The 14,661-nt window shown below is 31.8% G+C and overlaps 1 protein-coding gene across 1 annotated transcript; it reads left to right on the top strand.

Annotated features, from left to right (window-relative positions):
• The first annotated feature begins 6,043 nt into the window (after positions 1–6,043).
• On the top strand, positions 6,044–7,498 carry LOC122318607 (RING-H2 finger protein ATL2-like). The gene has a single exon (XM_043136132.1). The coding sequence runs from the start codon at positions 6,238–6,240 to the stop codon at positions 7,132–7,134; it is 897 nt and encodes a 298-aa protein (XP_042992066.1). The 5' UTR covers positions 6,044–6,237; the 3' UTR covers positions 7,135–7,498.
• The last annotated feature ends 7,163 nt before the right edge of the window (positions 7,499–14,661 follow it).

Raw genomic sequence — 14,661 nt, 5'->3', positions numbered from 1 at the left:
GATCCTATCTCAAAACGTGTATATCTCAGTCGTCATGTGGTATTTGATGAAACTTTGTTTCTTGCCAAATCCTGCACTTCATCTCTATTAAAGCCATGTGTATTTGAGTCTATTGCCAGGATGTTTCTTTAATAAATTCCTCATCTCATATTCAGGTACCTATTTCTAACCCTTCAATTTTTTTCTAATCTGCCTCAGTCTTCAGTTCATATGGATATTTCTCCTTTAACCTCTCTTGCCGATCTATCTTTGAACTCATTTCCTGCCTCTCCTTTGTCAATCTCTAGTTCTACTGCAGTTAATTCTGTGCAAACCACTGTAGCTCCTCCACCACCTATAAATCCTCCAACTCATCCAATGTTGACTATAAGTAAGACTAGCCATTCCAAACCTAAAGCTTATCCTGACTTTCATACTTTCTATTCTACAAAATATCCATTGTGTGCATTGCATTTCTTTGCCATTCCAACAGAACCTTTATCTTATGCTCAAGCATCCAAATTTGTAGAATGAAGACAAGCTATGAATGCTGAATTTCAAGCTCTCTTAGATAACAAGACTTGGGTCTTATGTTCACGACTTACTAATAAAAATGTTGTTAAAAACAAGTGGGTGTTTAAGGTTAAACAAAGAGTTGATGGCACAATTGAGAGATTCAAGGCACGTCTGGTGACTAAAGGATTTCAACAACAAGAAGGTTTAGATTATGCCGAAACATTTAGCCTTGTTGTCAAAGCATCTACTGTCATACTTATTCTTGCTTTGGTTGTACATTTGATGGCCATTAAGGCAATTAGATGTATCCAATACCTTTTTACATGGAGACTTGGAAGAAGAGGTGTTTATGGAACAACCTATTGGTTTCAAGGATTCTTCTTACCCTAACTCAGTTTGCAAGCTTCGCAAGGCCCTTTATGGCCTTAAGCAGGCTCCTCGTGCATGGTTTCATAAACTTTCTTAAGTTCCACTTAATCTTGGCTTTATGGCTTCTTAAGTTGATTACTCACTCTTTACGTTTCATTATCATGATATTCACATTTTCATCTTGATTTATGTGGATGATATTATAATCACAGGTTCCAAGCTTTCTTTGATTATGCATTTGATCAAGTCTTTACAAGGTAATTTTGCTCTAAAGGACCTAGGACCACTGCACTACTTTCTGGGCATCAAAGTGACTCGTACTTCCTCTGGTCTGCACTTGTCCCTGTCCAAGTATATTGTGGACTTACTCCATCAGACTCGCATGGTCGGTGCTAAACCATGTGCTGCACCATTACCAACATGTGCTAAATTATCTGAACTTGAAGGAGAGCCTTTGCAAGATGCCACGGAGTATAGATAAGTGGTGGGTGCTTTAAAATATTGTACACTAACTCGTCCTGACATCTCATTTCCTGTAAATCAATTATATCAATTTATGCATCAACCAACTACAGCTCATTGGTCTACTGCAAAAAAGAGTATTACGTTATCTCAAAGGTTCTCTTCATCATGGTCTAGTTTATGCTCGTGGATCTCTTCAATTAAATGCTTTTAGCGATTCAGATTGGGTTGGTAGCATTGATGATAGGCATTCAACCACAGGGTATGCTGTCTTTCTTGGATTTTGTTTGATATCATGGTTTTCTAAGAAGCAGCCTGTTGTTTCTCGTTCAAGCACAGAGTCAGAATATCGATCCATGGCTTTTGCAACAACTGAGCTTTTATTGGCTTCGAATGGTACTCAATGGCCTTCTTGTCTTACTACCTACTGCTCCAGTCCTATGGTGTGAAATATCAATGCACTGTCATTAGCCTCCAACCCAGTTTTTCATGCTCGAACTAAGCATATAGAGGTGGACATCATTTTGTTAGGGAAAAAGTTACACGGAAGGACACCTCTCTTCAACATATCTCCACTACTGCTCAATTAGCTGATTTGTTTACAAAGGCTCTAACTATTGCACAGTTTCAACTACTAAGAAACAAGTTAATGGTTCGTGAACTTCCTATTACCTTGAGGGGGGAAGTTAAGCTACTGCAAGATCAATTGAGCAACTCCAACTTATCATCACAAAGTTTACAAGATAATAATGCTCTGTTATCAAATAATTCAAATTCTCAACAACCTCAATCCACATCCTTATCTTAACAATTTGTGTATTTTAAATATTTGAATTCAAATTTATATTACTGATTTCTACAGATCTTCATAGATCTTATATTGTAACAATAATTGTAACAAACTCTTCTATATTAATATATGCATGGTCAGCTCTAGATTAAGCTGTCAATTTCCATTTCTTGAATTATCTTACACTACCAAGTAAACATCAGACACGAAGATGACAAACCAAACAAAAATTCATACGATAAAAATTGATAACCCACAAGCATTCTTAGTAGTAGTCGATTACTGACCAAGGCAAGCTGTGGCTTTTTGTACCCAAAACTCTGTAGTGTCCTGTTGAAAATAGAAGAATGCAAATTTGTTGCCCTTACTTTTTTCTAAAACTTTTCCAAAAGCTTAGTAGGCTCAAATTGAACATCCTCCCCAAACTCAAAGACACCCATCTCCTTCAAAATGTTCAAATCCCTATAACTCACTACCATTTAATTTCCAAATGAAGCCCTTTACTTTTCAACTGAACCAAGCCGAAATCTCTAGAAAAGGACCAGAAAGAATAGGAATACGATCGTACAAATCCATAGGAGGTAATCTAGCTTCTTGAAAAGCAAAAACCTTGAGAACCTCAATCTAGATCTCTGTAAAAATGGGTGTCTCTCAATTCTACCAACTCATGAGTTAGAGTGAGAAATGTTGTATCTCTTCAATAGAATCTCAGTTTCTAGAGACCCTATTCAAAATATTGGATCCGAAGTCGGCAAAGCTAGTGTTTTTATAATATTGAAAGTAGGCGACGTTTTCAATTTTATCGTGTGTGATATTGCTCATTAGAGTAATACTACATACAGTCACTTTTACGTATTTCTTGTGCACTCCACTGATATGATTGACTAGATTAATTTTTTTAATACACAATCAATCATATCACTGGAGTGCACAAAAGAGTACACAAAAGTGACTGCATATAAAATTTTTGTGCTCATTAAACTAGTGTGCAGAGTGCTAATAAGATGTCCAACTTTCATTGGAGGGAGCTAAACCCTTAAGAACGGCCAATTTGTTCTAAAGTGGAACTGATTATAAAATTAATATAAATGAAGTTTTAATATTATTATTTATATTTTCTTGATATAAACTTACTCTTAAACATGAATATTAATATTAAGTTATTAATATGTTATAATTTTTTATCAATGATGAAGTTAGGATTTATGTAGGGGGGGTCCATAGGATATATAAAAGTTTGCATGGAACAACAATTAAAAGACTACTTAAAGGTGTGCATATATATATATAGGAAGTTTCAAGTTTTTTTTTTTTTTTTAAGAGAAAAAAAAAACTTTATTCATAATCATCAACAGAAAAGAATAATACATTGAAGAATCTAATGAAGATCAAACTTTACTCCTAGCACCTCCAAAGCATCTTTACTTGAAATAAAAACTTAATGTTCTTTCAATGAAGTTTCATGTTTGAATGTAAAATAAAAAATAAAAGCATTTAATATGCCAATTGATCTCAATGTTCTTTCAACAAATAAAGATCAATAATTATCACATTCTTTCTCAATATAGGCTAGCAAATAATTTATAAGCAAGGCATAATTTTTTAATTTGTTTCGAAACCTTATCTCAAGTATACTATTAAAATCTGAAAAAGTTTCTTTAATTTATTTTTATTTTGAAACCTAGTCTTAACAATGTTTATGCCTTAAAGTTTTTGAGTTGTGCATATTTAATAAAAGGAAAAAAAAGAAAAAAATAATAACTCGTGAAAATTCATATTATGATATTTAAAACTAATTTGAATGTACATACAACATAATAAATCAAATTTAAAAACTAAGGTATACACGATGAACCAATGAGTATATTTACAATTTATGGAGAATAAGTACATGTTTGGTATTGTGGTGGAAAATATTGCTTTTAACTTAAGGCTTATAGCTACATTAAGCTCTACTATTAAAAAACTATTTATTATTTGAGATCCATATGTCTAAAACACTTTCAAATATATTAGATTCATTTGGAAATAAATTAAAAAAATATTTTTTGATATAGAAATTACATAAAAGGGCATATACTTGATAAAAATAAAATATTATAATAAAATAATAACAAAAATAGGCTAATATATTTTTCAATAATTATAATAAAAAAAAAATCTCTTCAACGATACATAAGTGATAGGAGAAGAATAAAAAATATTAATTGGCAAAGTGTTTAGTAGATTATACGAGAATAATAAAAAATATAGATGGACAAAGTTGTTATTGTGTTAAAATGATGAGGGTCATTTTGTAATGTACATAGCAAGGTAAAATAGGGACTACTTTTCCTGAAGTGCTTCTTACAAAAAGTATCACTTTGATGCTTTTGTTGAAACGTAATTTTCTATTTTTTTTAGAAGTACTTTGATGTAAAACTATCAAATGAACAAATTTGTCATCTAAGTACTTTAGATCGTTTTACTGTACTTTTTAGACCTCCCACTGTAATCCCAAACAGGCCTTAAAACATATTTGAAATTAAAAAACTCACATCTAGTACTATTTTTTTTTATTTGTACATAATTTTTAACTAAATTAATGAAAAATATCAAGGGGTGGGGTGCCAAATTTGTTCCTGTTTTAATTATAAACTAATTAGTATATTTTGACTAATTGTTTTTAGCATTTATTTGGTTAATTGGGTATATGCATGGTGTTTTGAGCTGAACTTAATGTTTTGGACTCAATCATATTTAAGCTAAAATACCTTATTTATTTGAGTTAGAAAAGCCAATCAGCCCAACAAAAAGTCCAAAATTGAATCACATATGTAAAAGGAACCAAAACTGAACCTTGGATTAATTGGCCTTTATTAGAATCTCAAAACTGACTAGACCGGTTTAATTCCAAAACAAGTCGAAAATCGAACCAACCCAAATCGATTTCACCCTTAATTGCCACTAGGTAGTTTGTTTTTATTTTGTAGTATTTTGGACCTTGTCTTAAGATAGATTTGGTGAGAAGTTTTAAGGCCTCATTTAAATGTTGAGATAAGATAAAATGTCTGTGAATAGTAGTAAAATAATTTAAGATATTTTATGAGGTATTAGAAAAGAATAATTCTACTAAGCATCCTACACACCACATATCTTTTAATTTTTTTCTTTTATCAAATATGTAGTGTATAGATAATAAGTAGAACTATTCAATTAGTTTAACAGGAATAAAATTAAAAATTAAAAACAATTAAAACATAAGTGGTGTATGGTGTGAGATTTTGAATAGCAAAATCCTTTTGCAAATAAAACATAAAATGTTGAGAAAATATAATTTTTCTTTTTAAATTGGAAAAATTTGAATTGTTTTTGTGTTTTATTGAAAAATTTTAAAAAATTATATGATTAGATAAAAATTTAAAAATTTGAAATTTAAAAATATTAATATTTATATATTATTTGATGTTGAGATAAGATAAAAGGATATAAATAAAGACCATCTCAATATCGAAATGGAGCCTAAGAGAGAATTTTGTAGACAAGGGCCGACCTCTATTTTGATTTGAAATTGATTGTATTAAGATAATATAAGATTCTGGATATTTCATATTTGAAAAAGTGACTACGTTAACAACTTAAGCAATGGAAACATCCCAATATGAAACGGGTCGTGTCGGTACTAAGGCCTTTTTTTTACTCATTATTTGGTTTGAAAAATAATGAAGTTAAGATAAATAATCAGTAAAATGTTTAATTTCTTTTAAGTTTTTAACTAAAAATAAATAAGAAAGGAGAAGATCCTGTTTTGAGACGTGTTATGTCTTGTAAATGAAGGGGTGGAGATGTCAATTCGTTTAAAACCGCGTCAACAGAGGCGTCTCATAGACTGCAAGGGTAGTAGAAGTTGGATAAAAATATCTCTTTTTAACAGTCGGAGTCTTGCAATTACTCTGACCCAAACCCTCCAAGAACCTTCCCTTCCCTTGCCTCTAGGCGACTGCTCCCCTCCCGATTCCCTTCATTTTTATTTTAAGCACTCTCTACTCCACTTCTCTGCCCAATATCTCCGGTCTCTCTCTCTCTCTCTCTCTCTCTCTCTCTCTCTCTCTCTCTCTCTCCCCGCCGAGTTGCGAACCACAATGGCCGGGAACAATGATGAAAATCCTCGTGACACCCAACCCGGCTACGCTCTCAGCGGCAAAATCATGCTGAGCGCCATAGTGATCTTGTTCTTCGTTGTCATCCTCATGGTTTGCCTCCATCTCTACGCCCGCTGGTACCTCATCCAAGCGCGCCGTCGCCAGGTTCGTCGCAATCGTCGCCGCAACAACTTCGTTTTCTACGTGGACCCTGCTAACCCCAATGCCTCGGCGGCCACAGTCACTGTCCCCAACCGCGGTCTCGACGCGTCCGTGCTCAAGGCAATCCCAGTCTTTCTCTACTCCTCCAAGACTCACCCGGAAACGCCCATCCCGGAGTGCGCTGTTTGCCTGTGCGAATTTGAGGAGAACGAGACGGGCCGTACCCTACCTAAGTGCGGCCACAGCTTCCACATAGAGTGCATTGACATGTGGTTTCAGACTCATTCAACTTGCCCTCTCTGTCGGTCCCCCGTTGAATCCGGTCACGCATCCGAGAACCCGGCCGAAGTTGTCATATCCGTGTCTGAATTGGCGGGAATTGAAGCGGGATCCAGCTCCGGTTTGTGCTCGGATTGTCACCACGAAGGCGAGCAGACGGGTCAAGCTTCTTCGTCGATTGCGACTCGAAGGAAACCAGTGGAGTTTGTGGGAGTCTCGATAGAGGTCCCGAGCAGGAACGAGAGTTTCAGAGACGACACGATGTCTGACTCTCCGGCGAGTCAAGGTGGCTTCAGATCTCCAATGAGTCGCATGTTGTCCTTCAAAAGAATTCTCAGCAGAGACAAGAGAGCAAGCGTGTCGCCGTCCTCGGGGAACGCGTTGAGTTGTAGTTCGGTGATCGAGTCGGATACTGAGCATGGAGGGAACGACGTGAATCAGCAAACTCAGGGCTAACTCGGTCTGGCTCGGTTGTATTAGTATGTGACCGAGAAGTTAGGGATACGTTATCTGTTCGAGGTCTGAGGAAAAGTCATTCGGCGACTGTCAGTCTCCAGTCTGGAGGCCATTGGTGGGAGGATTTGAAGTACACGTGGCAGTATACGTTTTATGCTAGACTTCTCTAGCAGCCTTGGGTTGACGTAGAATGTTTGACCGTTGTATATAATTACCATCTCATATGGTCATTTGATTAATATTTTCTCAGATATTTTGTTCCATTTAAAAGTTGCCCTCTCCCATTAGTTTATTAATTTAAATTGTCTCTAAAATCTTAAATTCGAACAGCCACTGCTACAAATGAGAGGGGATTTCATATGAATTTTGAGATTAGATGTGATTTTTTATTTATTTTTTAATACCATGTTCAGAGTGACACTTCTATATCAACTTGCACGAGCGTATATATACGTCATTACAATTAGTCTGCAGTTATTACAGAAATCCATATATATTTATTTTCATTGTAGCATGTTAGCCAGATCTAGTTCTGTGCAGGCTCAAATGACTTTATCTCAATCCCATGTACAGCATGAGGGCCAGTACTCCATAATTAGATAACCATTTAATTTAAAATTCAATTTTCAATGGAAATATGCTTGTATAAAATAGTTGGAGTCTGGTACAAAAATTCAGATTTATTTCATACGCTACGCTCGCATATTTTATAATTATAGATATTATTTTTTATTTTATAAAATGAAATTTTATCGATAAATAATATGTCCTCCACACGTTAACTTATAAAAATATATATATATATACAAAGCAGATATTAATCTGAAATTATACCACTGAAATTGATAACCCAAATCCAAATAATGATAAAATAAATATACCAAACCTTTTGGTGTCAATCGGTCTTTTAAACTAACACACTCGATTGGGATTACTAAAAGGACAGAGTGTTCGTTACCTTTTATTGTTGTAATGTTAGGTTTCTAAGTCCATTGCGGAACCGACTTCATGACCAGACCCAAAGTCACAAGAACAAACCAAAACTACTCGCAGCTTCGTTGAATTTTTTTTTTTTTTAACGTTTAGAAATTTAATAAGTCGTACGCATTTGTCTTTCCTTGGGTTTGGTGGGAATCTTTAGGAAAACAAGAAAATTGTGCGCTCTCTCTGTTTTTAACTTTTAACTGTAGTTCACGCGCTTTTGTAGCCGTACTTTCTGCAGATATTGTACATGGTCCAATAATCTCTTTACGCGGAAATGGCAGTTTGGGAAACTCACGGAAAGCCAACCATTTCGTCATCCTCCCTCGCTTAGCGAATCCTATATAATCATTGACGGCTGCGTCACGGAAAGTCGGAGACGACTGACTTGCGACAATTTATTAAATCCAACTGTTTTTTTAAACTATCGTTTCAAGCCGAAATCCTACAGAAATTAGAATTGAAAATCAATCAATCATCCATTTTAAAATCGATGAATTCTTATATTTTTATTTAATAAAAATTTTACGAATAATTATTTTTATATATTTTTTATGTATTTTATTTATATAATTAATTATATTAATTTTTAATATAAAATAATTATTTTTATCAGTTACATTCTAAATAATTTAATTCATAACAATCACAAAAATTAATATTATGTGCGTAATAATTCATCATAAAATTAAACATAAACAGAATAGATCAACAATAAAAATAACAATAACAATAAGATAATAAGATATATATATAATATATATAATAAATGTTGGCTCTGATAACAACTATGTATATCAGGATATATAATATAATATAATATAATTAATATACAATAAAATAAATAATAATAATTAAATGCATGAAATGCAAAAAATAAGGACAGACAACCGTCCTTGATGCATGAATAAAAGTAAATAACTATATACGATAAAATTAACTTCATTAAAAAGATAATACTTACAAGGAGATTTATTCTCTAAGGATTGAAGGGCATGAAATATGAAAAAGAGTTTATAAGAGAGAGTATTTGAGAGTAATAAGAGAGAGAATGACTTCAGATGAAAAATTCTGAATGCCTTCCCTTACTTACAATCTGCCTATTTATAGGCACAATAACATTAGCTTACAATAATATTACTGACATGTAAGGTAATTTTAATAACTCATACACAGTAAATAGGCGGCTACATTAATTAAACGTTGGCTGTTGAATAGTAAATAGACAGCTGGATGATTTTTGATTGACGGGTATCTTGAACAGTCTTTTGATAATGGACAAAAATGACAATAATATTCTGGAATTACATAATTTGAGTCATAATTTGCAAGTTTCAGTTCAAACGGATCTTGAGAGTTTATCATTTACGAAAGATAATATGGCGAGTTGTCATGAGAATGATAGGCTTGTTGAGAGGGAGAGGTTTGTTGTAATGGTGATGATGTTGCCTATTGTGCTGGAGATAATATGACTTGATGGTCTTCTTCTTTATCGCTGTCTAAGACTTGTGACATTGTCTCAGATAATTTTTTCAAATCATTTTAATTGATAATTATTGCTAATTGAGTTTAGAATCTGCTTCTCTGAACTTAAACCTCAGGGGCTTTGGTAATCTTTGAAAATATTTTTACAACATGATCATAATTGTACTTTTCTGACTATTTTACAGAAACTTGACGGGCCAAGAACATAATATTTTTGAGAGAAGATGAGGTTTAATGACATATTTTCACTTTATAATTCAATTTAATTTGATTTTAAGGAAGAAAATGAGAAGTGGTGGACAGTGTAATAATAAAAGTGAATAATAATTTTATAAAATAAAAGCCTGAAAACTATATAATATAATTTATTTATAAAATAATATGATTTGATGTAATATTTTAACATTTTAAATTATTTTAATTATAAAATAAATTTAATTATTACATAAAATCACCTACATGTATTTATATTAATAAAATCTATTTGAGTAGGTATTCGGTAGAGAGAGAATATTTGGATTTCTTTCCTCAACAAATGCACGGGACACAGGCATTTACGCCTAAGTGTGTTTGGCACTGGCGGGGTCATCTGCAAAGGTGAGTGGAGTAAGTCATATTTAAAGGAGTAGAGAAAGTCTTGGTTTATTTTGATTGAATCACCGACTACACAGCCCAACAACTCTAATGTTTACATAAGGCGAACGTCCCCCGCAGTGACTACATGCCACGTACAAGTGAATTTTCCTCGAGACTTTAGGGTCAATTAATTGAGTTGTTGAAATCTGTCTTGTTTGAAAATAAAAAGTGAATTCTTCTAATAATAATTCGTCAAAAGAGATTGAAAATCACTTTAATTCAATGTTAATTAGTTATACAAATATCAATATTCAATGTTAGTTTTGGACTTACTCAAGTAGAAGCTGAGTTACAATATAAATATGATATGATTCAAAGTACATATGTGATTTCCTTAAGTACTAGTTGATCGAAGCGAGTTTTGAAAGTTGAATGGCGAGTAATGACGTGGAGTAGTGGCACACAAAGAGAGGAGTTTGCCTGGAAATTATCAGTGGGCCATGTGGGATGCATGCATACGCGTATTTTTTTGACCACACGCAACGTATAGCCTGAAAAATTGAAAGCTTTTTGCATTCAACTTATTCAAGCCATGCGCGTGTCAGAGCTACCTGTTCTCGCGATTAACGTGATTCATACTTCGCTTTAAGGTCACTATTAAATGTGTAGATTAATATAAATGACTTTTTTTTATTTAATTATTTTTTAAATATCTTTAATCTTTTAAAAAAATAAAAATATATAAATTTATTATTAATTACTTCATTAATTATCAAGAAAAAAAAATATATAAATAGATATATTTAATGTTATTTAGTAGTCATATTATCATTTCTATTTTGGATTAGTGCGCTCTATAGCAACCACTGTGAGTTCTATAAATTAAATCTATATGTTTTGGTTTTAATTTATATATATATTTTGAATGTTATTAAATATATTTAAAAAAAATTCACAATATTATCAAAAAAATATTTACTTAATTAAAAAGTAAAAAAAAAAAAAAAAAAAAAAATCACCAACAAGACCCACCAGCGAGTAACATTTTCCTTTAGAAAATGTGGTTTTTTCTTTTCTTTTTCTTTTTGGCACTTTTCCACGCCTTTGAATGGTTGAAGACCCTGATCTATGTATATCATTCCTTTGAATCATGCCACTGCCTCCTAATATACCATATCAACCTAAAGTTTTGGAGTGATTCTTAGTTTGGGGAGGTTTGGAGAGCGAGATAAGATAATAAGTTTGTAGTAGTAAAACAGTTTGTGAATAGTAATGAGATAATTTGAGTTGAATATTTTTTAGATTTTAGGAAATAAGAGATGAAAAGTTGAATAAAAAATATTATTAAGTTAAAATATTGTAAGAATACAGTTTTATAACATTATTTTTATTTGGAGATTTGAAAAAGTTCCAATTGTCTTTTATTTTCATTTGAATGTTTGAAAAAATCAAGTATCCCTATATATTTACGAAATTGTCTACCAATTCACTTGAACAAATTGGTTAGATTTTAACCTTGAAATTATTTAATAAAATGAACATATAAAGTAAATAAATAAAATAAATTGTATGACATAACGATTGGTTATAAAGGAAAATTTTTAAATAACTCTTTAAAGGTAAAATCCTACGAAGCAACCAAGTTCAGAAAAATTAATTTTATTATTTAAAAATCAAATTACAAGTAAGTTCTCAATTACAAAATCCTTATCAGTTGACTCTTTTACTTGATCAGACAAATGACCCATTTGTCTTCTACCGCAGTAGCAGCCAAAACCTTTGACGATTTTCTAATATTGACTTTTCTATTGGAATGCCAGGGGCTGAAACTTAACAATCAATTCTCCAATTTATGAGTTGCTATTTTTGTTGATTCTCTTAAAAAATTTCCAATTCTCTTTCTATATCAGCATTTCGATAATTTAACCTTGATATTTCAACATCAGAAATTTTTAGCACTTCAGGAAGATAATTATTTTCATTCTCCACAACTATAAGTTTATTGTACAACTTATTGTTGAGTTTTTTTTAGCTTGACCACTTATTCACACAGATTATTATAAGCTTCATGTATGCTTATCTCATGGTCAACATCAACAAGAACCATATTCGAGTCACTACCATAAAATTTACTTTCAGATTTTCTTAGTGTACTCTCAGAAAAATCATTAATAACAGTAGAAAAAGCCTTAAAAGATTTTTCATCATCAAATAATGAGCTTGAACTTTCAGAGTCTTAACTGTCACTAAATGTAACATTCAATATTTTTCTTTTACTTTTTTTGAAATTTGAAAATTTAATTCTTATATGACCATAACCAAAACATTTATGATACTTCACTTTGTCTTTTTTCTCATATTTATCTTTATTTCAATTTTTAGAATATTCTTTGTAGAAAAGTCTTTAACTTATTTTTGCTTTCCACTGGCTTTACTCTTAAACAAGAATTTTCTAAATTTTCTTGCAATGAGATCTATATCCTCATAAAAGTGTGGGGTGGGACATATAACAATGACAACATGATATACAGGGACATGGATCACACTCGGATGAGTGAACATAGCTCTAATACCAAATGAAATTACCCAAGTGCCATTGTGTATTCACGAAATTGTCTATCAATTCACTCGAACAAATTGGTTAGATTCCAATCTTGTAATTATTTAATCAAATGAACATGCAAAGTAAATAAATAAATTGCATGACACAACGATTGATTATGAAAGGAAACTCATTAAAGAACTTTTTAAAGGTAAAACCCTATAGGGTAGACAAACCCAAAAAAGTCAATTTTATTATTTGAAAATTAAATTACAAGTAAGTTCTCAATTACAAAAATTTTATCAATTGACTCTCTTACTTGATTAAACAAATGACCTGTTTGTCTTCTACCTTAGTAGCAGTCAGAACTTTTGACAATATTCAAATATTGGCTGTTCTCTTGGAACTCCAAGGTTGCAATCCGACCAATCAATTCTCCAACATAGAGCAACGATCACACTCAAAGAGAGATTAAAAATATGAAAATTCACTAAGAAATTTTCTCACAAAAATATGCATTGAAAAGTGTTATAGAAAATATCTAGATTTGAATCTTTATGGATTCTAACTAGTATGATCCAGTTTCAGTAGGACTCTGTTGACAGATAGAATCTGTCGTGAAGACGTCTCCAAATAGATTGTTGATATTTCGCGATAACTCTTTTTTGGAGTAACTGATTTCTATTCTACTTCTATTCTAGATAAGTGCAGATCCTTATTGAATCAAATTTAAAATAAATGTCTTATCTAAATAATTTCTATGCCTTTTAGATAAACTCAATAATGTTATAGATAAATTCAATAATTATTTTACATTCATTCATAATTACAAACTTAATGATAGGATAAACTCTATGATTTTAGTCACCTAGTCTTATCCAAACTTATCAACTTAGACTTCTAGTTCTAGCCAAAAACTTGCATTTACATTTTAGATAAGTCATTTATGTGAAAATTGAGTACATAGGAATTTGTACTTATCTAGAACAGAAGTTGAATTGAAATCAATTATTGCAGAGAGAAATTATCGCGAAGTGTCAACATTCCGTTAGGAGACGTCTTCACGACAAATTCGATTTGTCAACACAGTCTTATTGTAACTGGAACTACTTCCAAACTTTATATTTAAAGGGATTCGGTTTGATAACTCTCTAAGGAGTTTTTGTCAGAAATTATTTAGAGTATATTACATGAGTTTGAGAGAGAAAAATCACTTCAGAATTTTCTTTTTGTTTTTCGTCTCTCCTTGAGTGTGATTGTGCTCCATGTTAAAGAATTAATTGATTAAGTTTCAGCTATTGGAGTTCTAAGAAAAAAGTCAATATTTGAAAATTACCAGAGGTTCGGTCTGCTACTGAGGTAGAGGCAAACGAGTCGTTTGTCTGGTCAAGTAAAAAAGTCAATTGGTAAAGGTTTTGTGATTGAAAACTCGCTTGTAAAGTGATTTTTAAATAATAAAATTCAATTTTCTAGGTTTGGCTGCCTTGTATGTTTTTACCCGTAAAGAGTTTTTTAAAGAATTTTCCTTCGTAACCAATCGTTGTGTTGTGTAAATTTATTTATTTACTTTATGTATTTGATCAATTAAATAATTACAAGGATCTAACCGATTTATTCAAGTGAATTGATAGACAATTTCGTAAATTTACAAGGTACATTGAGAATTTCATATTAGTTTGAAAAAATTGTAATGATTAGTTTAAAAATTTTGTGTTTAAATTATGTTTAGAAATAAGATAATATGAGATAAAATAAGATCAGAAGAGAATTTTATATCTCATCTGAGACTCCAAACCTGCCCTTACTCTACACAATATTTCTATGATATTATAATATACTATGTCAATCAAAGTTATTGTTTATATAAACAATTAAGAGTGTAGCACGCCATCTATATATATATTTTGAGATTATCTAATATTTTCCTAAAATACCATGTACAA

This window comes from Carya illinoinensis, chromosome 1 (assembly GCF_018687715.1).
Source record: "Carya illinoinensis cultivar Pawnee chromosome 1, C.illinoinensisPawnee_v1, whole genome shotgun sequence".
Classification (NCBI taxonomy): Eukaryota; Viridiplantae; Streptophyta; class Magnoliopsida; order Fagales; family Juglandaceae; genus Carya; species Carya illinoinensis.
The sequence above is the reverse complement of the archived record's forward strand: the minus strand, read 5'-3'. Positions and strand labels throughout refer to the sequence as shown.

Excerpts from the sequence above, each read along its gene's own strand:
- LOC122318607 (XM_043136132.1), top strand. The coding sequence starts at position 6,238 with ATGGCCGGGAACAATGATGAAAATCCTCGTGACACCCAACCCGGCTAC.